The sequence below is a fragment of the Anabrus simplex genome, chromosome 3 (assembly GCF_040414725.1).
Source record: "Anabrus simplex isolate iqAnaSimp1 chromosome 3, ASM4041472v1, whole genome shotgun sequence".
Taxonomy (NCBI): Eukaryota; Metazoa; Arthropoda; class Insecta; order Orthoptera; family Tettigoniidae; genus Anabrus; species Anabrus simplex.
The window spans coordinates 34,063,105-34,087,666 of record NC_090267.1 but is presented as its reverse complement, the minus strand read 5'-3'; the positions used below and the strand labels follow the sequence as shown (position 1 = coordinate 34,087,666).

The 24,562-nt window shown below is 37.1% G+C and overlaps 1 protein-coding gene across 1 annotated transcript in view; it reads left to right on the top strand.

Annotated features, from left to right (window-relative positions):
* The window catches only part of LOC136866627 (cyclic AMP response element-binding protein A), a 158,330-nt gene extending 134,481 nt beyond the window's left edge, over positions 1-23,849 (top strand). Inside the window, exons 6-10 of the mRNA XM_068226784.1 lie at positions 7,375-7,586; positions 12,771-12,914; positions 14,865-15,113; positions 17,091-17,181; positions 17,549-23,849. Coding sequence (XP_068082885.1) covers positions 7,375-7,586; positions 12,771-12,914; positions 14,865-15,113; positions 17,091-17,132 — 647 coding nt within the window. The 3' untranslated portion in view covers positions 17,133-17,181; positions 17,549-23,849. The remainder of the gene's footprint in view (positions 1-7,374; positions 7,587-12,770; positions 12,915-14,864; positions 15,114-17,090; positions 17,182-17,548) is intronic.
* Positions 23,850-24,562: the final 713 nt, after the last annotated feature.

Genomic DNA, 24,562 nt, shown 5'->3' with positions numbered 1-24,562 from the left:
CGGCCGTAGAACTGGACCAAATCCACATGTAGTGCTGACCTCAAATAATTGGAAAAAGACCAGGAAGAAGAAGATATAAAGTTTTACTACCGGTATTCTATTTAAAATACGGTGTTTAATTTCATGGATTGTGGCCTCTGCAAAGGTCCTGAATCGAACTGAGTACCCCTTGGCCACGCTAACCGTTTAGCCACAGAGCCGGACTTGATCTTCAAAAGACATTCTGTGCTTGAGATTAAGCATTCTGAGTTTGTTAGAAACGAACATTTTTATTCTAAAAATGACAACATGACATAATTACGTTGTCCGATCTAGTCTTACAAACGAAATCTATCTTTCCAACTGGAATACAATATAGGCCTGTCTTCATTTTCATTTCCTGTCAGCTCCCATCTTCTAATCCCATTTCCTAAGAGAAACAAATTGAAATGAGCAAGGAATTAGGCCTACTGGCAGTGATAATTTCATTATGTAAAGAATCTGTCTCTATGAGATGAGATCTGAACTTTGTGTAACTTGTTGATAAGCATGAACTCCAAGGTGACTGCTTGGTAAGCTGTTTGGGAAGTGATCCAATAGTATAAAAGATACTGTTTAAGTTATGTATGGCCTTGAAAACTTGGTCTGCTTTCAGTAGGTTAGCTGGCCAATCCATTTTACAATATGTAAATGAAGCAGAATTTAAATCAGAGAAACAAGAGATATGGTTGTCTGGTAATAGAAAATTACAGTTCTCAGTTATGGGAGCTGCATAAATAAATAATGGACATAATACTGCTTCTAATAATTATTGGATTAAGTAGTGAACGTCCATTAATTAAAGGTGAGGCCCGCCTGGTTGTCATGATCATTAAGGCGTCAAGTCTATACGGTCTGACACCGAGGTTAGGTTCCAGTCCCACTGATTGGAAAAATTTTCACCTCCAGAATGTTGCCAGCAGGGTAGGAGAGGTGGTGGTATACAAATTCTAATCTCTAGATTGCATGCCAAAATCCTGGATTCAATTCCAAACCTCTCTACAGTGTTCGTATGGAGACGTCAAGCTTTGAGCAGACCTCTTGGCATTAATCAACAAGAGTAGGCTACATGCCAACACTGGGTTTCACCTTCTCCCTACCTTATGATTATCATCATCATCCTACATCCAGATGCGCAGGCTGCCTATGGGTGCCATATAGAAAGACCTGCACCAGGACACTCCCGGCACTAAAAGCCATACGATAAGTAACAAATTAAAGGTGGAACAAGAATACAATTTTAACAGTCAATTACCACTGATCTGACCGACCAAGTCGCCATGCAGTTTGGGGCGCGTAGCTATCAGCCTGCATTCGGGAGATAGTAGGTTCGAACCCCACTGTCATCAGCCCTGAAGATGTTATGTGGTTTCCCATTTTCACACCAGGCAAATTTTGGGGCTGTGCCTTAATTTAAGGCCATGGTCACTTCCTTCCCAATCCTAGTTCTTTCCTATTCCCATGTAACCATAAGACCTATTTGTGTTGGAGCGACATAAAGCAAATTGTGAAAAAAAATCACTCTGATCTGCATTTAGGGCAGCCGCCCAGGTGGTATTTTCCCTATCTGTTGTTTTCCTAGCTTTTTCTTAAATGATCGCAAAGAAATTGAAAATTTATTTAACATCTCAATTGATAAGTTATTCCATTCCCTAACTCCCCTTCCTATATATGAATATTTGCCCCAATTTGTCCTCTTAAATTCCAACTTTATCTTCATATTGTGATTTTTCGTACTTTTAAAGACACCACTCAAACTTACTTTCATCTACTGACGTCATTGCCCATCATCTCTCCACCGACAGCTCAGAACATACCACTTAGTCGAGCAGCTCGTCTCCTTTCTCTCAAGTCTTCCCAGCCCAATCTTTGCAACATTTTTGTAATGCTACTCTTTTGTCGGAAATCACTCAGAACAAATCGAGCTGCGTTTTGAATTTTTCCCAGTTCTTGAATCAAGTAATCCTGGTGAGGGTCCCATACACTGGAACCATACTCTAGTTGGGGTCTTACCAGAGATTTATATGCCCTCTCCTTTACATCCTTACTACAACCCATGAATACCCTCATAACCATGTGCAGAGATCTATACCCGTTATTTACAATCATATTTATGTGATTACCCCAATGAAGATCTTTCCTTATATTAACACCTAGGTACTTATAACAATCCCCAAAAGGAACTTTCACCCCATCAACGAAGTAATTAAAACTCAGAGGACTTTTCCTATTTGTGAAACTGCCTGACTTTTAACCCCGTTTATCATCATACCATTGCCTACTGTCCATCTCACTCAGCCAGCAAATTCACAGATTCCCTATCAGTTGTTTACCTGAACTTTTCTTAAATTATTTAAATGAATTTGAAAATTTATCAAATATCTCTCTTCATAAATTACTTTAATCCCTAATTCCTCTTCTGTAAATGAATAATTGTCCCAATTTGTCCTCTTGGATCCCAAATTTATCTTCATATTTTTCTTTGTGACATTTTTTTATCTTCTATTTAAAATTTAAAAAGCAAAGGAATTCAAATTTACAAATTTTGTGTCAAGCATTTAAGTGGCATAGATAAAAGTTTGTCCATAATTTTTGACATAGTATCCTTGACTTCTACTTTACACTACATTGCAGTATTAAAATAGCTTCTATCAACATTCACTTGAAACTCAGCCTTGGTAAGGATTATTGTTATTTTGCAAGTATTTCATAATATGAGTCTAATTTTTTAATTCTTTTCTGTTATGTCCATTAATATTTTGCTTATCGTTTGAACACCGCTCATGTTACTGGCTGCATTGTAACCTTGCACACAACATTTTTTTTTCAGAGAAATCCCTTTCTTTTCTATTTCTTTCTTGATCTCATTCGTTAAATACGATGCAGACCAGTCTTCCAGTAAATAACAACCAAGAAATGATTCTTTAAATTCCAATGGTTTTAATCACATTAGTCAGCACTGATCTCCATTTAGGGCAATAGCCCAGGTGGTAGATTCCCTATCTGTTGTCTTCCTAGCCTTTTCTTAAATAATTGCAAAGAATTTGTAAATTTATTGAACATCTCTCTTGGTAAATTATTCCAATCCCTAACTCCTCTTCCTATAAACAAATGTTTGTTCCAATTTGTCCTCTTGAATTCCAACCTTATCTTCATATTGTGATCTTTCCTACTTTAAAAAACACCACTCAAACTTATTCGTCTACTAATGTCATTCCACACTATCTCTTCACTGACAGCTCGGAACATACCACGTACACGTTAATTCTCATGTTAGGTCCGTATTGAAATGTACGTAAATACAAAGTATGTTAATAGTGTTATTTTTGATATCACCCATATTAAGGGCATCATCAACCTCAAACTTAAACCTGTTGAGGGTAGAGCAATAAACAGTTCAGCGCTCCGGAAAGTGTAGTCTTGTGAACTTGTGACATGCAGCTTAATACTACGATTTTAACCAAGGACATTCTGAGAATTTTATGTTAGACAAACACCTACATTGATATCCTCTTTTTACAGTTAGTAAGAACAATCAGGATCCTGATTATTCACCTTACAGGTTTGAGTTTGAGGCTGATGATGCCCTTAATATGGGTGAAACATGTCCCTCGTAACTTTTCATGATAAGATTTAATTCTTAATTTACTAGATCTCTTTGTATTGAATAGGTGGATATTAAAAATAACACTTGTAACATACTTTGTATTTACATACCACATAGTCGAGGAGCTTGTCTCCTTTCTCCCAAGTCTTCCTAGTCCAAACTTTGCAACATTTTCATAACGCTACCCTTTTGTCGGATATCACTCAGAACAAATCAAGCTGCTTTTCTTTGGATTTTTTCCAGTTCTCAAATCAAGTAATCCTGGTGAGGGTCCCATACACTGGAACCAGGGCCGGATTAACGGGAGGGCTAAAGGGGCTGCAGCCCCGGGCCCCGCGTACCAAGGGGCCCCAGCCCTTGGCCGAACCTAAAATTGTATAAAAAGGCCTGCTGCTCCACCTCCGTGAATGTATATGAATATTTACGCTCGCAAAATATCGAACACGCACTCTTCCTTCTTATCAGCTGTCAGTGATAATATTTCATCACTGCTAGAATCAGTTAGCGTCCAGAGACACGAATCCTTGCTACTTACGTACTGTAATTATTGTAAAGGTTATCGTTGACGAAAATTTAAATCTGGCAGCTTGCGAGTACGGGCAGAGGAGGAATGAGGAAGAGGTCTAGGAAGTGAGCGGGAGGGGACAGGGGAAGCATGATGGAGTGTGCATGCTATACTATATCTTTGCATCAGGAAGAGAACTTCCAGTTCACCTCTGAGTATTGAACCATTCGTAAGTTACAACTGTAATGTTGTCCGACTCGTTGGCTGAATGGTCAGCATGCTGGCCTTCGGTTCAGAGGGTCCCGGGTCCGATTCCCGGCCGAGTCTGGATCTTAACCTTCATTGGTTAATTACAATGGCTCAGGGGCTGGGTGTATGTGCTGTCCCCAACATCTCTGCAACTCACACACCACACATAACACTATCCTCCACCACAATAACACGCAGTTATCTACAAATGGCAGATGCTGCCAACTCTCATCGGAGGGTCTGCCTTACAAGGGCTGCACCCAGCTAGAAATAGCCACATGAAATTTAAAAAACCGTAATATTCTTGTAATATGGATAGAAAATATCCTAGTGGTGCCAAAAATCGTAAGTTCTGCTTTGTATGTCGATTTGATAGTGATGATGAGACAAATGTAAAATATGTTTTGGCATTATGAAATATTAACATGAAAAATAGAAAAAAATTGTAGTCTATTTCAACACTTCCCTATTCATCAATTTAAGTGGAAGTAGTTCTATAACGACTTCAGTATGCCAATCTTACGTGATGTTACGAAGAAGGGGCCCCACATTTTTAATTAGGCCAGGGCCCCAAACACCTTAATCTGGCACTGACTGGAACCATACAATCAACCTCTACTGATCTGCATTTAGGGCAGTCGCCAGGTGGCAGATTTCCTACTGTTGTTTTCCCAGCTTTTTCTTAAATGATTTCAAAGAAATTGGAAATTTATTGAACATCTCCCTTGGTAAGTTATTCCAATCCCTAACTCCCCTTCCTATAAACGAATATTTGCCCCAATTTGTCCTCTTGAATTCCAACTTTATCTTCATATTGTGATCTTTCCTACTTTTAAAGACACCATCCAAACTTACTCCCTTGGTAAGTTATTCCAATCCCTAACTCCCCTTCCTATAAACAAATATTTGCCCCAATTTGTCCTCTTGAATTCCAACTTTATCTTCATATTGTGATCTTTCCTACTTTTAAAGACACCATCCAAACTTATTCGTCTACTGATGTCCTCCCACGCCATCTCTTCACTGACAGCTCGGAACATACCACTTACATGTTATGATTCTCATATTTTGGTCCATATTGAAATAAATGAAATTACAAACAACATTTTCTCTTCAACTCTTCTTTAAGCCAACCTATTTCAACATTACTAAAAAGGTAAGCGATTTACACACTTCATTTTCTCTTTAAACTCTCCTTTCTTTAACACACAAATTTTTTTGTTTCAGACTTCAATCCTAATTTCTCTTTCAATTCTACACAAGTTACTCCTTCCATCTACCATTTGACAAGCCACTTACCATCAAGCACCCTTCTTCTCTCGGACTTCTGGAGGACTACAATTTTATTTCTTCACATAATATTATAAACCTCACTTAAAATGGACCACAGAAGCATCTCTATGCTATAAAAAAAAAATTTTAAGAATTGGATCTGAACTCCACTCTGATTTATTCCTGACGTTCGAAATATTTAACACTGATAAATTTTCTCTACTACTCTTCTTGTTTGAGCATAGCAATTTACTGTAGACCTCACTTGAAGTGAGCAATGTATTAATGCACCATTTGGAATTGTCAGTTACATTTTATTCATTAATGTGTTAATCAATATGTTTAGGATCTATTAGTTTTCTATTACGCCCTCAACCTCCACAGGACACCTATTTGCTATATTTAAACAAGGACTTTCAGGAGGGTGTATAAATTTTACGACTATCCATATTTTAATCTTTAAGCTATTGTCAACCATTTCGCTCACCATTTATAACATCATCTTCACATTTATATTTAATTTAATTACAATCAGGTACCTGATTATTTACCTTTCAGTTTGAGATATAGGCTGATGATGCTCTTGATTGAAGAGTGAAACATGTCCCTACAGTTTTAATTCTTTTTTAAAATTATTTTTATGTATTGAAAAGGTGGAACAAATAAATGCTCATATTTATTTGACTTTAACAAACCACTTAGTCGAGCAGCTCGTCTCCTTTCTCCCAAGTCTTCCCAGCCCAAACTTTGCAACATTTTTGTAATGCTACTCTTTTGTCGGAAATCGCCCATAACAAATTGAGCTACTTTTCTTTGGATTTTTTCCAGTTCCTGAATCAAGTAATACTGGTAAGGGTCCCATACACTGGAACTATACTCTAGTTGGGGTCTCACCAGAGACAAATAAGCTCTCTCCTTTACATCCTTACTACAACCCCTAAATACTCTCATAACCATGTGCAGAGATCTGTACCCTTTATTTACAATCATATTTATGTGATTACCCCAATGAAGATCTTTCTTTATATTAATACCTAGGTATTTACAATGATCCCCAAAGGGAACTTTCACCCCATCAATGCAGTAATTAAAACTGAGAGGACTTTTCGTATTTGTGAAACTCACAGCCTGACATTTATCCCCGGTTATCATCATACCATTGCCTCTAGTTGGGGTCTTATCAGAGATTTATATGTCCTCTCCTTTACATTCTTACTACAACCCCTAAATACTCTCATAACCATGTGCAGAGATCTGTACCCTTTATTTACAATACCGTTTATGTGATTACCCCAAAGAAGATCTTTCCTTATATTAACACTTAGGTACTTAAAGTGATCTCCATAAGGAACATTCACTCCATCAACACAGTAATCCTAATGTATGATGTGTTTCCTCCAACTGATAAAACTTGAGGTGAATGATGACCTAATGAAGTGCTATTTCTGTGTGGATTACATTTTTCTTAGATTGTAACCATTTTGTCATCAAATGAATGGAGGAAGACATTATTATTTGTGAATGTTGATCAGTAATTTTGGTAATGATTGCTTGCTCAACTTTATACACAGTACCAGTGTCTAAAACACATTCAATGTTCAGTAATGAATGGATGAATAAATGAATGATTGAATGAATGAATAAATTTGGAGTAATTTTGAAGTTGACATTCTTATTAGCACTTTATATGAGTAGTTGATGACTGAAAGTTCCCTGGTTGCAGGATTCTCATTACCGCCCACTCCACCTTCATCAACCACAAGCGACAGCGAGGGCAATGTGTCTCCTGATCACAACCCTGCGTCCCCTAGCAGCAGACAGACTTCCCGCCAGCAGCACACTGCCACCACCACCACAAGACTGTTCCTATCCACCAGCAGCGCGACTACCTCCAATCGGCAGCCCATCCAGACACCGCTCATCAGCAGTCAGCCTGTGAGTATGAATTACGAAAGTATACCTGATTCATAATAAGCTTACTGCGATAAGAGAAAATTCTTTTACAAATTGTGTATTTGTGTACTCTGAAGGCGCTCATCCACGATGCAACTTAAATTGCTTGCAACTTTGAGCTGTACAAGAAAAGTTGTCCTCCTTAGTGTAAACGGTTCTGCAATTCAGAAAATTGCACATGCAACTCAAATCTAGCACGACTTCTTAGTTGCACACATTTTCAGAAGTGGTGTCATATACGTAGCCAGAGGGACAGAGTTGTACCATCTGGAAGTGGCTAGAACAATTCAGATAATTTTTGCAATATAAACTGCTCACATCATAGTTTGCTTTGGTATAGATGTTTGAGAGACTGTGAACAGTAGATAAAATACAGAATCAAGGTATGTATATATATATATATATATACACACACAGGGTTATTCACCCAAGATGTTTCACAGAAACAACGTCTAAACCATTAAAGATATCGGTATTCTGTTTTCATATTCATAAATGATACCCAGGGGCTTGTAAAATAATGTGCCACTTATTCTCATGGGGTGATTAATAACTGAGGTATTGATACTAACTCCTTGTTTTTAAATCAAATGGCATAAATTCATACAGCTGGCCTGAAAATTCAACTGTGTACAAGTTCAATTATGTAAGTATTTTCAAGATTGGACAGTTACTTTTTGAGATATCAATAAGAACAGCATGCGTGGTTTTGCATGCCGCATCAGACAGCGTGCAGTCGGGCAAGGACATATTGATGCACAAGCAGTTTCTTGGGTGTGATTCCTGCCACAGAATGGATACCAGGCATGTAAGCATATCGTACACATGTAATGGAAACAGCTTGCTTGCCAATACGTCCTTGGCCGACCGCACACTGTCTGAAGCGGCACACAAAAGCCCAAATGTGGTTTTTATGGATATCTCAAAAAGTAACTGTCCGATTTTTAAAATAGTTACATATTTGAACTTGTATGCAGTTGTACTTTAGGCCAGCTGTACGTATTCATGCCGTTCCATTAAAAAATGTGGTGTTAGTATCAATATCTCAGTTATTAATCACCCCATGAGAATAAGTACGGTAGCACATTATTTTACAAGCCCCTGAGTATCATTTACGAATATGAAAAGAGAATACTGATATCTTTAATGGTTTAGACATTATTTCCATGTAACAACTTTAGGTGAATAACCCTGTATATATATAAGCCTATTGTAAAAAAATCCATACATTATTAAAAGTATTTTTTATTATTAAGAATTTGGCCAGTTATAGACTGCTTACAACTTCATACTGTCGTATACTATTTTTCTTCCTTTCTTCCCAGAACTTCTTCAGATCTCCAGAAGTGATCTGTTGCTGGAATTCCTCTCTGTTAGTTATGATGTCATCTGTAATCTTCAGTCTTTGTAGATTCCATCTTGTCTCTTCCACTGAACATGTTTTTTTTTAATTGTACCTGTAATTTTTTCTGTATTTTGGTAGTGGTCTTCATTTTTGCCTCTTCATCCAAATATTATCTTTATTATTTACAGGTCCCAAAGTTTTCCTTAGTATTTTCCTTTCTTCTCCAGGTCTTCACCCCCTATTGTTCTGTGTTAGGCATTCTGATCCATATAGTACCTCTCCTTTAATTACGATTGCATAGGGCCCAATTTTTGCCTGGAATGATATCAAACTTTTGTTGCAATGGTTTTGTGTGAGTTTGTAAGCCATTCCATCTTCTTCAATCACTTTTTGAAGGTTCTCTTATTGAGTAAATTTGACTGGATCCATTCTCTCAAGTGCTTAAATATATAAACACTTTGAACCTCTCTATGTTTTTACATGCTTTTTCTCTTGTCTGTCTATGTTGAATATACAGTATTTAGTTTTGTCTATGAAATGCTGGTCCCATGGTGTAGGAGTAATGTGCCTGCCTCTTACCTGGGGCTCCATTTTCGATTCCTGGCCAGATCAGGGATTTTTACCTGGATCTGAGGCTGGTTCAAGGTCCACTCAGCCTACGTGGTTCCAAATGAGGAGCTGTCTGACAGTGAGATAGTGGTCCCAGTCTAGAAAGACAATAATGGCTGAGAGGATTTGTCGTACCGATTACACAACATGTCGTAATCTGCAGGCCTTCAGGCTGAACAGCGGTCGCCTGATCGACCATGGATCTTGGGGGCTGTTGTGCCGTGGGGTTTGGTTTGGTTATGAAATTTGAAGGCCAGTTTCAATTGTTATTTCATGTAGAGAAACATAAATATGACAAGAAACAATTGGAGGAAAGAGATGTAGATTTCAAAATGAATACCACTAGAAAATTCTGTAGTTTCCCTGTCCTAATGATTTTGAATGTTTGCTTTCTGGTGTCTACAAATTTAGTCCAGTCATCTTCTTGAATTTCATTGCTTCCATGCTGCTAGTCTACGTTCGATCTTTGTGTCACATGTTGTATTCCAACTTTGGTGTTTCTTTCTTCTTGGTAACAATTCCAATTCTTTTGCTGATTCTACCATTCCATCTCTAATCTTTTCCTACTCTCTCTCCTTTTTTTGGGTACTTTTTTCTGTTGATAAATTTGGTCTTATTTTCTGATAAGACTTTTGTGTCAATTTAAGGGACTTTTGGAAGTTTTGGTTTGGATCAAATGGGCTAGAACTTTGTTTTGATCTCTGTCAAAAAATAATTTGATAGAATTTGTTTAATACCCAGCTTTCTTTAAAAGGCTTTAGTAGCTCAGAACACAAAATGGACAAGGGAGTTGATTTAGTCAAAATAATGTTTATGGAATGTTGAAACAGCAGATTGCCTTAAACCAGGCCTTTCCAACTCGAGCACTCTGTGCTGGGGCGCACCAGCGCTACACTCAGCAGCACCGTTCCCCTCCTTCCCCAACTACTCCACGCAGTACATTGCATTTTACATCAAGAACAATTATGTGCAAAAATCTTTCGCAACTTTAAATCTGTTATGGATACTGTGTCAAAATGTGTAAATTTCTGCAGAAAGCAAGGTTTGAACCATTGGCAGTTCAAATGATTTTTAAAATATCTCGAGACAGAATGTAGCGACATTCCCTGTTGTTGTATTGTGCGCTGGTTAAGTTGCGCGAAAGTGCTAGCAACCTTCTTTGCAACAATTGAAGAAATTTCTCTGTTCATAGAGATGAAAGATTCTCCACAACCAACTTTGTGGAATAAACAATGGGTAGCTGACCTCGTTTCCTTGGCGGACATAACGTCTTATTTAAATTATTTAAATATTTCATTGCAAGGGAGAAACACAATGATGAGCACCATATGTGATAGAATTAAGACTTTCAACATGCAGAGTTTGTTATGGAAAAGACATCTTCAAGCTGAAAATTTTGAAAATTTTACTTCATTAAAATCATTACATTTGTCTACTCATGAAAATCTTGCAGACTATCAGACGTCGTTACAGACTTTGCACGATGAATTCAATTCCCGATTCAAAGAAATTAATGATATGGCACCTCAACTTGAAATATTTATGACCCTATTTTCAGCGCGTCCTGAAAAATCACCATCATATTTCCAAACAGAGCTGATAAAACTACAGTGCAATGCAATCCTAAAAGACAGGCACTACCACTACAACGGTAATTTAATTTCAGTTTACAAAGGTGTTCATCCACAAGAATTTCCCAGACTTCATGCTTTTACCTTAAAATTTACGTCAATGTTTGGTACAACTTACACATGCGAACAGATGTTTTCAATTCTTAATTTAAATAAATGTAGAACTACGACTTCTCTGTCTGATGCTGTCTTAGAGACTGTACTACGAATTTCTACTGCTAAATCAATTGTAAATATCGGTAAATTAGTTGCCGCAAAACGATGTCAACAATCGACTTAAGCGCTACATGTACATTAAGGCAAACGCAATGTATGCACAGAATAAATTGTTTGTTTTTGTGTTCACAGAATTGTCATAAATAATATTGTTTTCATAAGCTGTGCGCTGACTTGACGACCTGTGGTTCTGCCTCTGCTACTTCCCCTGCTTCCCCCACCACGTCTACGGTGCTGTAGCACAACACCAGGGCTGCTGCCGGGGCCGTGAGAGCACCTCAGTTGGAATCGTTTGCCTTAAATGAACCAAGCAGAGTGGCCTCACATTACGGTAATAGAGCCAAGCTCTGCATTTAGGATACAAGATGGTTTGAACCCAACCATTTGCTGTCCTGGGAATGATTTTTCTATGGTTTCTCATTTTCACTTCCAGGCAAATGCCAGGAGGGTTCCTATTTATAGGCCACAACTAATTCATTCCACCTCTTTACCCAATTTTATTCACCAGCATTCATTTCATCTTCATTAGCTCCTCAACTGAGGTTAGCATCAAGAAGGGTATCTGGCCATAAAAACATGTCATATAATTTCATCTCACCATATCCCCGACCTCCAATACTAAGTGGTAGACATAAATAGCCCCCCACTGGCACAGCAGCCCTGAACAGCCTACCAACCAACCACTGCTTAGCTTGAAGGCATGCAGATTATGAGGTGTCATGTGGTCAGCACGACTAATCCTCTCGGCCGTTATTCTTGGCTTTCTAGACTGGGGCTGCTACCTCACCATTAGATAGCTCCTTAATTGTAATCACGAAGGATGAGTGAACCTTTAAATAGCTCTCAGATCCAGGTAAAAATCTCTGACCTGCCCGGGAATCGATCCCCAGGTAAGAGGCAGGCAGCGCTACCCCTACACATACATACAATGATTTAAATAAAATTGGAACTGAGTTCAGTGTGTCACTGGATGAAATTAAACAAATGTTGCACAGATTGAGGGTCCAGTTCATGAAAGGAAGGAACAACGTGAGAGCAACAAATTCAGGAACTGGTGATTAGTTCAGAAATAAGTGATAACTATTAGGTGAGCTGCAGGCAGCACTTGGTTATCAGAAAACATGCTCTCCAAATCACACTCAGTAGTTGACTAGCAAAGTTGCATGTGCATAAAATTGAAGTGCACAACCAGTGTACTGAAAGCACTCAATCTAACATTTGGTGTGCCAGTTTTCAAGTGGTACAATGGAAAATATGTACTTGAGAGGTATGAGTGAAAAATAGATGCTACAAGTGTACAAAATAATTTATGCTGATTTACATCAAGAGAACATGTAAAACATTATTTTATTGTCTTCTTTACAGAAAGGTTCAACTGGAATGTTGCTTCTGACAGAAGAAGAGAAGAGGACCTTGTTGGCTGAGGGTTACCCTATTCCTACCAGACTGCCTCTCACAAAAGCTGAAGAGAAATCGCTGAAGAAAATCAGGAGAAAAATAAAAAATAAGGTAAGTCTTCAGATAAATCAAATAGTGCATTGTTATCATAAGTATAGGATTTCTAGAGAATATACATATAACAAATATCCTTGTATGAGTAATGAAAACACAAACTGTCACGGTAGAATAAACAAAATTTTAAAAATAAATTCAGGTTGTTCAGTTGTTTTTTTAATTCCATTATCTCTATATTGCCATATTAAAAAGGTGGGAAAGGGCTAAGACTGGGAAGGTAGCAGCCATTATCTCATTTCCTTCGAATACAAATAGGAGTCCATGGAAGACCATTTTCAGGCTTGCCGGTGATGGACTTCGAAACCAACATCTCCAGAATTCAAGCATACAGTTACATGACCCATACCATACAGTCTCATTCCTCAGCATGGATTTCATTCAGGCTAACAAGGAAGATACAGAAAGAGACAACAACTTGGGGCTAGGCAGGGACATGAAAGGCACGCACTAGTATGTATGAATTGCACAAGAAAGTCACCCATTTTAACCACATACCAGCACTCCAGCCATTCTTAAATCTGAGATATTTACTGTCCTTTGCTGAGAAAGCACCTGTAGGGTATAGAAGTGGAGTCACTGATCTTCCTTCTGCATTCTCCCACTCTGCCGTGCTGTTGCTGTATCTTCTCCACTTCTGGCTAGTGGAAAAGTAACACCAGCTTGCTTTGTACAGTTGTCAGCGTGACTCACATTGTGTTAATCTGTTTGTTTCCACACTCATTTCCTTGGAATTAGAACTCAAACCAGTAAAGTATTACAAGTAGCATTTATGTGCCTTCCTAATTTGAATTATATGATGCCATATTTTTAGGATGACTATTTTCACTCAACACCATGGAAACTGACATTGTGTGGCGTGTCACTAATTACATTCCTTATGCAAGCAAATTTCTCAGCAACGAACAGTAAATATGGAATATTATTCAGATTTTTTAAAATATCTTGTTTGGCAATGCCTGTGAATCAATTAATCAATCAAAAAAAAAAACCGGAGTATAACACAATAACACAATCCAACTACCTAAACTGCTTATCAGTAACCCTCTAACCTCTATAAATAAAATAACTTTTCTTGTTGAGATAGACTGAAGAGTAGCAATGTAGTTTCATGGCTTGTCTTTCACAACACCTTATCTGGGATAGAAATACATTATTTTCATGACAAAAAATGGTTTCCTTCCAGTGAAGAAATATGTAATTTGCTATTACAAATCACAAAAAAAGAACTTACAGTGTTAACTAAAGTGCATTAATTCTCTTTCCTAGTTATATTTTAAAAGTTTATATTAAAAATCCTTGAAATGATAAACAGATATTGTGAAACAAAACCATCAGTTATATATATGAGAGATAACTTTCCCTTGTTTTTCAACATACCAGTACTGTTATTACTGTTCATACAAAATGGCTTCAACCCATAGCAGCTTCTCAGAACCCATTGTAGAACTTCTTGCTTCATTATCAAGCATAGGTGTCTGTGAGATACATTGTGCCCACTCGCATACCTCATAGAAATATGTTGTTAATTTTAATTATGTTACTGGAAAATTCAAAATACCTGATGATGTTTATTGTTTACCCATAAAATAAGGAAAACTGAAGTATAAATACAACATTAAAATATAACACATATAAAAATATCACCGGGTGAGTTGACCGTGCGGTTAGAGGCTGCATTCAGGAGATAGTGGGTTCGAATCCCACTGTCGGCAGCCCTGAAGATGGTTTTCCCTGGTTTCCCATTTTCACACCAGACCAATGCTGGAGCTGTCCCTTATTTAAGACCATGGCCACTTCCTTTCCACTCCTAGGCCTTCTAGGCAATATGAAAATCTCATACAGGAAGATTTTCAGACAATAAATGTAAAGGATATCTCTCAGATTCTTACAGGTGTTGCATCCAACTGAGAGTTAAAGATTTTTCTTTTTTATATCTATTTCCAGATCTCCGCTCAAGAGAGCAGGCGGAAGAAGAAAGAGTACATGGACGCTCTGGAAAGAAAAGTTGAAGTGCTGACAAATGAGAACACAGACTACAAGAAGAAGATTGAAAATCTTGAAGACAGCAATGCCTCACTACTGAGCCAGCTGCAGAAACTGCAGGCTCTAGTAGCAAGAAGCACAAATGGTGGTCTCTCAGCAGCAGCTAGCCGTTCCACGCGACATGCCGATTCCTCCTCGTCATACACAACGGTGAGTAGATGTCTGCATCTTATTTAATTTTTTATTGCCTAATGTTATTTTGTAGCAGTAATTGCACCTATCTTATAAGCAAGAGAACAGGAAGAATTGCAACAACTATCGAGGTATCTCACTGATTAGTATACCAGGCAAAGTATTCACTGGCATCTTGGAAGGGAGGGTGCGATCAGTGGTTGAGAGGAAGCTGGATGAAAACCAGTGTGGTTTCAGACCACAGAGGGGCTGTCAGGATCAATTTTCAGCATGCACCAGGTAATTGAAAAATGCAACGAGAGGAATAAACAGTTGTGCTTATGTTTCATAGATACAGAGAAAGCACATGACAGGGTATCATGGGAAGATGTTCACCATACCCGGGGACTATGGGATTAAGGGCAGATTATTAAAATCAATCAGACATTTATGTTGACAATTGGGCTGCTGTGAGAATTGATGGTAGAATGAGTTCTTGGTTCAGGGTACTTACAGGGGTTAGACAAGGCTGTAATCTTTCACCTTTGTTATTCATAGTTTACATGGATAATCTGCTGATAGGTATAAAGTGATAGGGAGGGATTCAGTTAGGTGGAAATGTAGTAAACAGTCTGGCCTATACTGACAACGTGGTCTTAATGGCAGATTGTGCCGAAAGCGTGCAGTCTAATAATTTGGAACTTGAAAATAGGTGCAATAAGTATGGTATGAAAAGTAGCCTTTTGAAAGACTAAATTCATGTCAGTAGGTAAGAATTTCAGCAGAACTGAATGTCAGATTGGTGATATAAAGCTGGAACAGGTAGATAATTTCAAATATTTAGGATGCGTGTTCTCCCAGGATGGTAATACAGTAAATGAGATTGAATCAAGGTGCAGTAAAGCTAATGCAGTGAGCTCGCAGTTGCGATCAACAGTATTCTGTAAGAAGGAAGTCAGCTCCCAGATGAAACTATCTTTACATCGGTCTGTTTTCAGACCAATTTTGCTTTATGGAAGTGAAAGCTGGGTGGACTCGGAATATCGTATTCATTAGTCAGAAATAACAAACATAAAAGTAGCGAGAATGATTGCTGGTAAAGGCTAAATTAGGAATGAACTCGATGGATGAAGCTGTGTGCATAAACCGGCTTTGGTGGTGGGGTCATGTGAGGCAAATGGAGGAAGATAGGTTACCTTTAAAGGTAATTACCTGTTTTCACACTACTCAACAATTGCTTTAAACTGATCCTGTTTACATTTTTATTTATCATTTTCCACTGATCATATTACTTTTTAAAACTACCTGTTTTATCAACCATATGGTTCTGCCTAATAGTCCTACTGCCCAGCTCCACGGCTAAATGGTTAGCCTTTGGTCACAGGAGTCCCAGGTTTGATTCCCGGCAGGGTCAGGAAATTTTAACCATAATTGATTAATTCCACTGGCATGGGGGCTGGGTGTATATGTTGTCTTCATCATCATTTCATCCTTATCATGACGCGCATGTCGCCTACGGGCGTCAAATCAAAAAGACCTGCGTCTGGCAAGCCGAACATGTCCTCGGACACTCCCGACACAAAGCCATATGCCATTTCATTTCATAGTTCTACTTTTACAACCTTCCTTTATCACATTTATTTCCAACTATGATTGAAACAGCTTCATGATTAGGTACTTATACCATCTATCACTCACTTCGGTTTCTTTGTAGAGCTCATCTGATTTTATCAGCACCACATCTGGAATATTCTTCCCTATAGATGGTTCCATCACTTTTTGTTTCAGCTGTCCTTCCCAGATTAACCTATTTACCATTATTTTATTAGTCATGATTTCTATCACTCGCGTTACCTTCCCAGTCAACATTTGGTAAATAGAGATCACCGCTATAATAATGTTCCATTTTATAATAATAATATACTACGTATACATTTCATCATAAACAAATTGTTGTTGCATTATATTTCCCCATTAATTCTGTTTATAAAGCAATTTTTTTTTTCTCTGTTACAGTCACATATGACTCAACACAGCACACGAAGTTCTGTAAAGTAGATCTCCTCCACCCCAGATTCATTTAGAGCAGTTTCTGCTGTAAATATGGGTGAGTATAAAGAAAATAATTTTAGCAGCTTTCAAAAGAATGCATATTTCTATTAGAGCTAATATTTTCTTGCTCAATGTTTGTTTTCAAGAAGCTGTATTCTGTTTTCTCCATAGTTGGAGGTTGCCTAGACTGACAAAACATACACAAAAAATTAAGTTAAGATTGTAAATTATATTTTAAAAGACAAGAATGTGACTGATTTAGATGACACAGAAATTAAATTAAAAATACAGTAAATTCCTTTAAATTTAATTTTTAGTCTACAATTCTGAGATTGATATTTGCTATCACTAGTTAATTTTGTACCACAATTTTAGCTACACTTTCTGAGTGATAAATTTGTAACATTTTTTTGTTTTTTCAGGTGCAGGTGCATTAGTCTATCTGCCAAACATTCCAGAAAACTCACTTTCGTCTTCATCATTGTAACGTGCTCACTGCTAGTCTTCCATTCTTCACCTACAATGAACAAAGATCAGTGAAAGAAGAAGAAGGTCGAGTAGTGACAAATGAGCGGTATCATTGTCAGTCCTTCCCAAAACAACAATCGATGATTGAAATATAACAAGATTTCCCATTTTTGTGTTAAGCAACCGTCTGAAATATTATAATTATTTAGAAGATATATCATATAATAAGAATGATTAGTTTTAGTGCTTTACAAGATTGTTAGCCTGATTCGGAAATATTGTGCTGTGAGTATTTTCATTTGTACGAGATGGTTTGAATAATATATTGAAGAAAGACTTCAATGTTGTTCGCGAAGGATTTAATGAAATGCATCAGATGTGTTTAGAAAGCAGGTCTCTTTTTAAGCGTGCAATTTTTAATTACTTTTAATCAAGAACGATGTAAACTTGCTGTTCCCTGTACGATTCTCAGGGTTTCGCTTTAAATCATGAAATGTCGTATCACTGGGCACCACGCAACCCTGTTTACAAATTCAGTGTTAGATGTATATATAACTGGTAAAACAAATCCTCACTTTATTTCAATGACTCTCTCTTTCTCTGACTAAATGGCTCTATTTGTCATGATATCATAGTATTCTGTTTTGCAACTGCATGGTCGAATTCAATCCACATCTCTTTCTAACTTACTGGTACCGTACTAACAAATTAGATTAGTGTGTTACCATCATTGCTCAATTGTTGCATAGCTTATGGTAGTCTGATTTTAAGAATATATTCTGTGAGTAATGAAAAGTTAATTTATATAAGCATTCCATTTCTTATATCAGAGAAGATATAGCATTTCATGGAAATAGTATGTGTGGATTGAAACTTTTAAAGGTACAATGCATAGTGTTCTGTAAAGGAAGATATTTTAAGTACCTACCTTGTGCATTATCACATGATGTCAGCACTATGTCCTAACATAGTATTTATTACCTGTCATTATTATAGCAGCTGTGTTAAAGTGTGTGTAATATTTAAAAAAATCATAACTGAATCATTCATGCTCTGCAAATGATGGTGCACATACCTATAATTTGAAAAAGCATATATACTGTTGCAGTATAAAGTGTTTTTTTAAAAATTCCATTAATTTCTAAGTTTTAGAATTGTGTTTACATGTGGTAAACATTCCATTTCTTATAAACAGTGCAAATAGTATGTTCTAATAAAAACTGAAATATGGCATGACAATTTATGTAACTGTTAGGAAGAAATGCAGTAATCTGGTAAGGCTACAGTATAAATGAGACCCATAAGCAGATGATAGCTAGTGAAATAAAATAAATTTACTGGTGTAAAATCATCATCATCATCATCATCATCATCATCATCATCATCATCATCGTAGTAGTACTCAAGCTCTTTAGGCCTTTTCAGCTGTGAAATCATCAACATTTTGCCCCAGTGTGGCAGCAGACTTGTCACTTGGACTACCCAAAGTTTTGAAGATGTTCAATCAATCGTCAGTCAGTCACCACTGATCAGCATTTAGGGCAGTCGACCCAGATGGCAGATTCCCTATCTGTTGTTTACCTAGTCTTTCCTTAAATAATTGCAAAGAATTTGAAAATTTACTGAACATCACCCTTGGTAAATTATTCCAGTCCCTAATTTCTCTTCCTATAAATGAATATTTGCCCCAATATGTCCTCTAGAATTCCACCTTTATCTTCATATTGTGATATTTCCTACTCTTAAAAACACCACTCAAACTTATTCATCTATTAACATCATTCCATGCCATTACTCCACTGACAGCTCAGAATATACCACTTAGTCCCCCAAGTCTTCTCAGCCCAAACTTTGCAACATTTTTGTAACACCAGAACAAATCAAGCTGCTTTTCTTTGGATATTTTTCAGTTCTCAAATCAAGTAATCCTGGTGAGGATCCCATACACTGGGACCATACTCTAGTCGAGGTCTTACCAGAGGCTTATATGCCCTCTCCTTTACATTGTTTCTACAACCCCTGGCTAGTGCGCTGTTGAAACATCAAAGAAATGAATGAAAAAAATGCTTTCATTCCCCACTGTGAGGGGTGGAGCAGGCCACCTAATTCTGGCCAGACAATTCAAAATTGTCCATTGAGACACCAATATTCAAGCCTCCTCTGTAGGACAATGTAGTGACAGTGTGCTAGGAGAAATAAGTACCTCTGCTTTGTCTTTCTATCAAAAATTAAGTTTCCAGGTGCAAACCATAATTTAATTTCACCACTTGCAAATGTTAAAGTCTTCAAGCCCTTCAGGCCTTTTCTATTGTGAAATGATCAACGTTTCACCCCAGTAGACAGTGGACTCGTCGGTTAGATGCCACACTTTTCTAAGACGCTGACTGCTAAGTACACTCTTGAGACACTGCTTCAAGCCTCTTTTGTTGGTCAGTGCAGTGATTCATGTTGGAGATTTCTTCTTGATAATTTAATTTTTTATGTGTCCACTGTTGTTCAGTATAAAGAAGGACTAAAAATAAAAAGAAATAAAAATAATTCAATGTGAGAAGTGTGAAAACTGTAGAATTTGTTATGGACACTAGGACAGAATATGTGATCTATAACAAAATTAATATTACCTCATTGGTAATTAACTTAAGCTTTAATGCCATGCAAGTTATTCATCAGCTTTCTTTTCCTGAATGACTTTCTTATCTGAAAACAGTCCAGCTCCATGGCTAAATGGTTAGCATGCTGGCCTTTGGTCAGAGGGGTCCCGGGTTCGATTCCCAGTGGGGTCGGGAATTTTAACCATCATTGGTTAATTTTGCTGGCACGGGGGCTGAGTGTATGTGTCGTCTTCATCATCATTTCATCCTCATTACAACGCGCAGATCGCCTACGGGAGTCAAAGCAAAAGACCTGCACCTGGCAAGCCGAACATGTCCTTGGACACTCCCAGCACTAAAAGCCATAAGCCATTTCATTTCATCTGAAAACATATAGCCCAAAACTGAGAGAGCAAATCATGCCCGTGCAGTAAACACAGAACACCAATTAACCTTCTTTTTTTTATAAACCCAGTAACACCAAATGCCTCTATACAGTTTCCTGCCTACTTTCCACATTGACTTAGCACTCTAGCACTCTGTCTTCTGCAGTATTTGCAAAACCCATAGCATGAATCTTCCTGTCCCTGTTGACATTCGGCTCCATAAAACCACATAAGAATATTTCTCTGATAATGTCCCACCCTCTTGCTCTTGTTGTTGGAGATTCTGAAACTGGACATCAACTGGAGCTCACGTCTAGGGAAGTACACAGCCTTAACATAAGATAACAAGCCTTTTTTCAGTTCTCTTATTTTGCTTACCCTCGCCCTCTCCTTTACGTCATAGCAGTGACAGTCTCTTCCTTTCCTGAAAGCACCAACTGATAAAGGTTGCAGCTGAAAATAGTAGACTCACATTTCTTTATTGCATATTCTAGCCTCTTGTGCTTTCACTGCTCTCTGTTTTCTCGGCATAGACTATTTATTTTAAAATATCTTAACTTTGTGGATTTTTTCTATTTGTGTTACATCTCATTGACTCAGACAGGTCTTGTGGCAACGAAAAAATGAAATAGCATATGGCTTTTAGTGTTGGGACTGTCCGAGGACAAGTTCAGCTCGCCAGATGCATGGCTTTTGATTTGACCCAGCCCCTGTGCCAGCGGAATCAACCAATTATGGTTAAAATTCCCGAACCTGCCAGGAATCAAACCCAGCACCCCTGTGACTAAAGGCCTGCATGCTAACCATTTAGCCATGAAGCCAAACCTTATGGCAGTGATGGAATAAGACAGGGCTGGGACTGGAAAGGAAGCAACTGTGATCTTAATTAAGGTACAGACAGCCCCAGCATTTGCCTGCCGTGAAAATGGGAAACCACGGAAAACTATATTCATGGCTGCTGACAGTGGGGCTCACACTTATTATCTTTTGAATGCAAGCCAGCTTACAGCTACATAATCCATTACACAGTCATTGTTATGTCAGAACATTTCATTTTGACACAATCTTCAACAGCATCACCGTCTTCCTATTTTGTGAAAGTGAAAATTTCCTCATCTCAGCCTGTAATAAAATCTATGTCAAGAAGAGCAAGTTATCAATTTCTGTATGTTCACATATATATGTTCAAAGCAGCTTTCACTTGAAAGAAGGAACTGACTGCGAGAAAGATGTTCTCATCACCACAGTCCTAACAAAATTTACACTTCAGAACAATAAAATACCAAAGACAAATTTAATGAATGTAGCAGTACAGCTGTCTTTTTATGCTGCATGATAGATTACTGAATTAAGAAAAATATTTGGAAAAGACGAAGATAAGTAACTTGAACGCTTTAAGTAAGGAATTTAGTTTGCTCAATCTGTGTGAATATCTGTGCCTACATCATGATACAATACAACCTAGCAGTTCTGTCTTCTATTGACATGTTCCCTCTATTATTAGGATTCATGATCTTTACTCAAAATGTGCCAATGAACTGTGGGATGTTTAACAGACCAACAGAACTACTACAAATTTTTATTAACAAACGTGTATTCTATGTATTTGAATTATATTACTGCTAATCATAATCATAGCATGCAAAAAATATTTCAATTTGATAAAAAATAGTTTATTTAGAAAAAAGCAATTATTTCTGTTATTTATTTTTCTAGGAAAAGGGAGGATGTATATAGATATACATTCTTTATATTTCAAGGTGCTGACATTTTTTTAGCTCTCCAGCATAGATTTTTTGATTTTCCAAAAGAACATTAATAAGATTTCACCAGACAATGTATTTAAAAGTTCGCTGTTTTGAAGGTAGCAGAGTTTAAAGGTACTGCATTTTATTAATGGAATTGATACGCTGTAAAACTGATTCCAGACTTCCTGATTTGTAATTACTTTTTAAGGAGTCGTAATAATGTAGAATATTATTTGCACTGTTTTAACATTTGAGACTATTGTGTGCTAATTTTAGTGGCTGAGTTTTGTAGGCCTACAGCATTAAAAGAGAGGGTATCTCATTTGTCAATTGAAACTTCCATTTTAAAAACTCGTAAGTGCCTGTTTCTCATCATAGAAACCATGAATACGGTAGATTACCTAATTGTTCTGAATGTAATCATAAGATATTTTTTATAATTTATATTCATTCCATATTTTGCCAGGGAAAAATCCATGTCTGTTCATAGCATTAAAAGATTAGAGCAAAATATTTTAACACCCTTAAACAAAAGACAAAGAAGTGTTAAATAATCTTTGCCATTACTATTTTATCTTTTCATACCGTTAGTCATCATTGAAGAAAGTGTTTTTGTACTTATACCTGTTGGTTGTCCAAATATATTTTTTAAGATGTGAATTATTATTGTGTTATAGAATAAGACCTTTATGTCTGAAGGGTATTGGTAGCTGATTAGTCCTTGAGTCAGGATGTAAGTTGTGATTTCAATGCCTTACGAGACGACTCGATTTGTTGAGAATGATGTCTATCATTCCACAACCATATTTGTAAATATTTATATTTTATATGTGACAAAACTTTGTGTATGTCCCAAGCTTCTTTTTAATAACAAACCAAAAAACTAGCTTGGAAAGAAAAGAGAAAACGTTATGCCTTAATATATCGACATACATCATTAACTCAAATGAAATCATTCTGTTAGTTCTCATTGATCATACTAAAAGTATTTAAAATTGTTAAGTTTTATTTAAAAGATTCATAAACTCTTTCTACGAACTATTTTAGAAATGATAGAGAATTTATTTAAAAGAGAATATTTGTATTTATTTGTACTATGTGAGTTATGTTACCCATTACCACAGAAAAAAATATGAGATGTATGAGCATATTGATTATTATGTAAATGTTGATGGAATGTCGAAAAATAACTATGTCAGCTGCACGATTTTGTGTGTGTGTGAACATTTATTTGTGCAATTTTTAGTTTTGTGTGCTTGATTGTTTTCTTGTGAGTGCAATATTTACCAGCTTCCCTCATATAAATTGGTTTTAATGCAGAAACAACCAACCATAATGAGGGAGGAGGTATGCTGTTATTTTTTTTTTTCTGTGTGGTGGCACATTATAACTGCAATGTTTCAATGCATATGAAAGATAAAAGAAATTTAAAGTATATCTATATATATACATTTATATTTGTGTCACTTTGCACTTATGATTAATGTAGTGTGGGGATAAAGATGATACAAATAAACTGATTTGACTAAATATACTGTATTTATTTAGACCACGTAATTCCCATTTGTACCTGCATCCAGCTTACTGGAGCTGTGAATTGATGGTGATGATGATGAATTACCATTTATGAAGTTAGACATGGCATACAAAATTAGACATACATGCACACATCTTCATTATAAACTGTTATGCCTTTCAGCATTCAGTTGGTAAGCCTCCACAACGCTCTACTTGTAACTAGATCTGTGGATTCGTTTAGTTCTATATCTTGTTTATCTTTAAATCATTAGAAAATTAGTTTAACCATTGTCATCTAGGTCTTCCTTTACTTCTCTTACCCTCCATGACAGAGTCCATTATTCTCCTAGGTAACCTATCCTCGTCCATCACCTCACATGACCCTACCACCAAAGCCAATACTGCTTCATCCATAAAGTTCATTCCTAACTTAGCCTTCATCTCATCGTTCAGAGTACCCTCCTATCATTGTTCTCACCAGTTTGTACAAATGATAATTTCTGCTACTTTCATGTCTGTTACTTCTGACTTGTAAGATATCCTGAGTTCACCCAGCTTTGTCTCCCATACTGCAAAGTTGGTCTGAAAACAGACCGGTGTAAAATTAGAATTGAAAAGGAAAAGGAAACCATACTTACATCTTTAGCGCAGACTGTTATACCTTTCAGCATTCAGTCTGCACATCAGGGAATTAACTAAACACCTCCACAATCCACCTGTTTGCA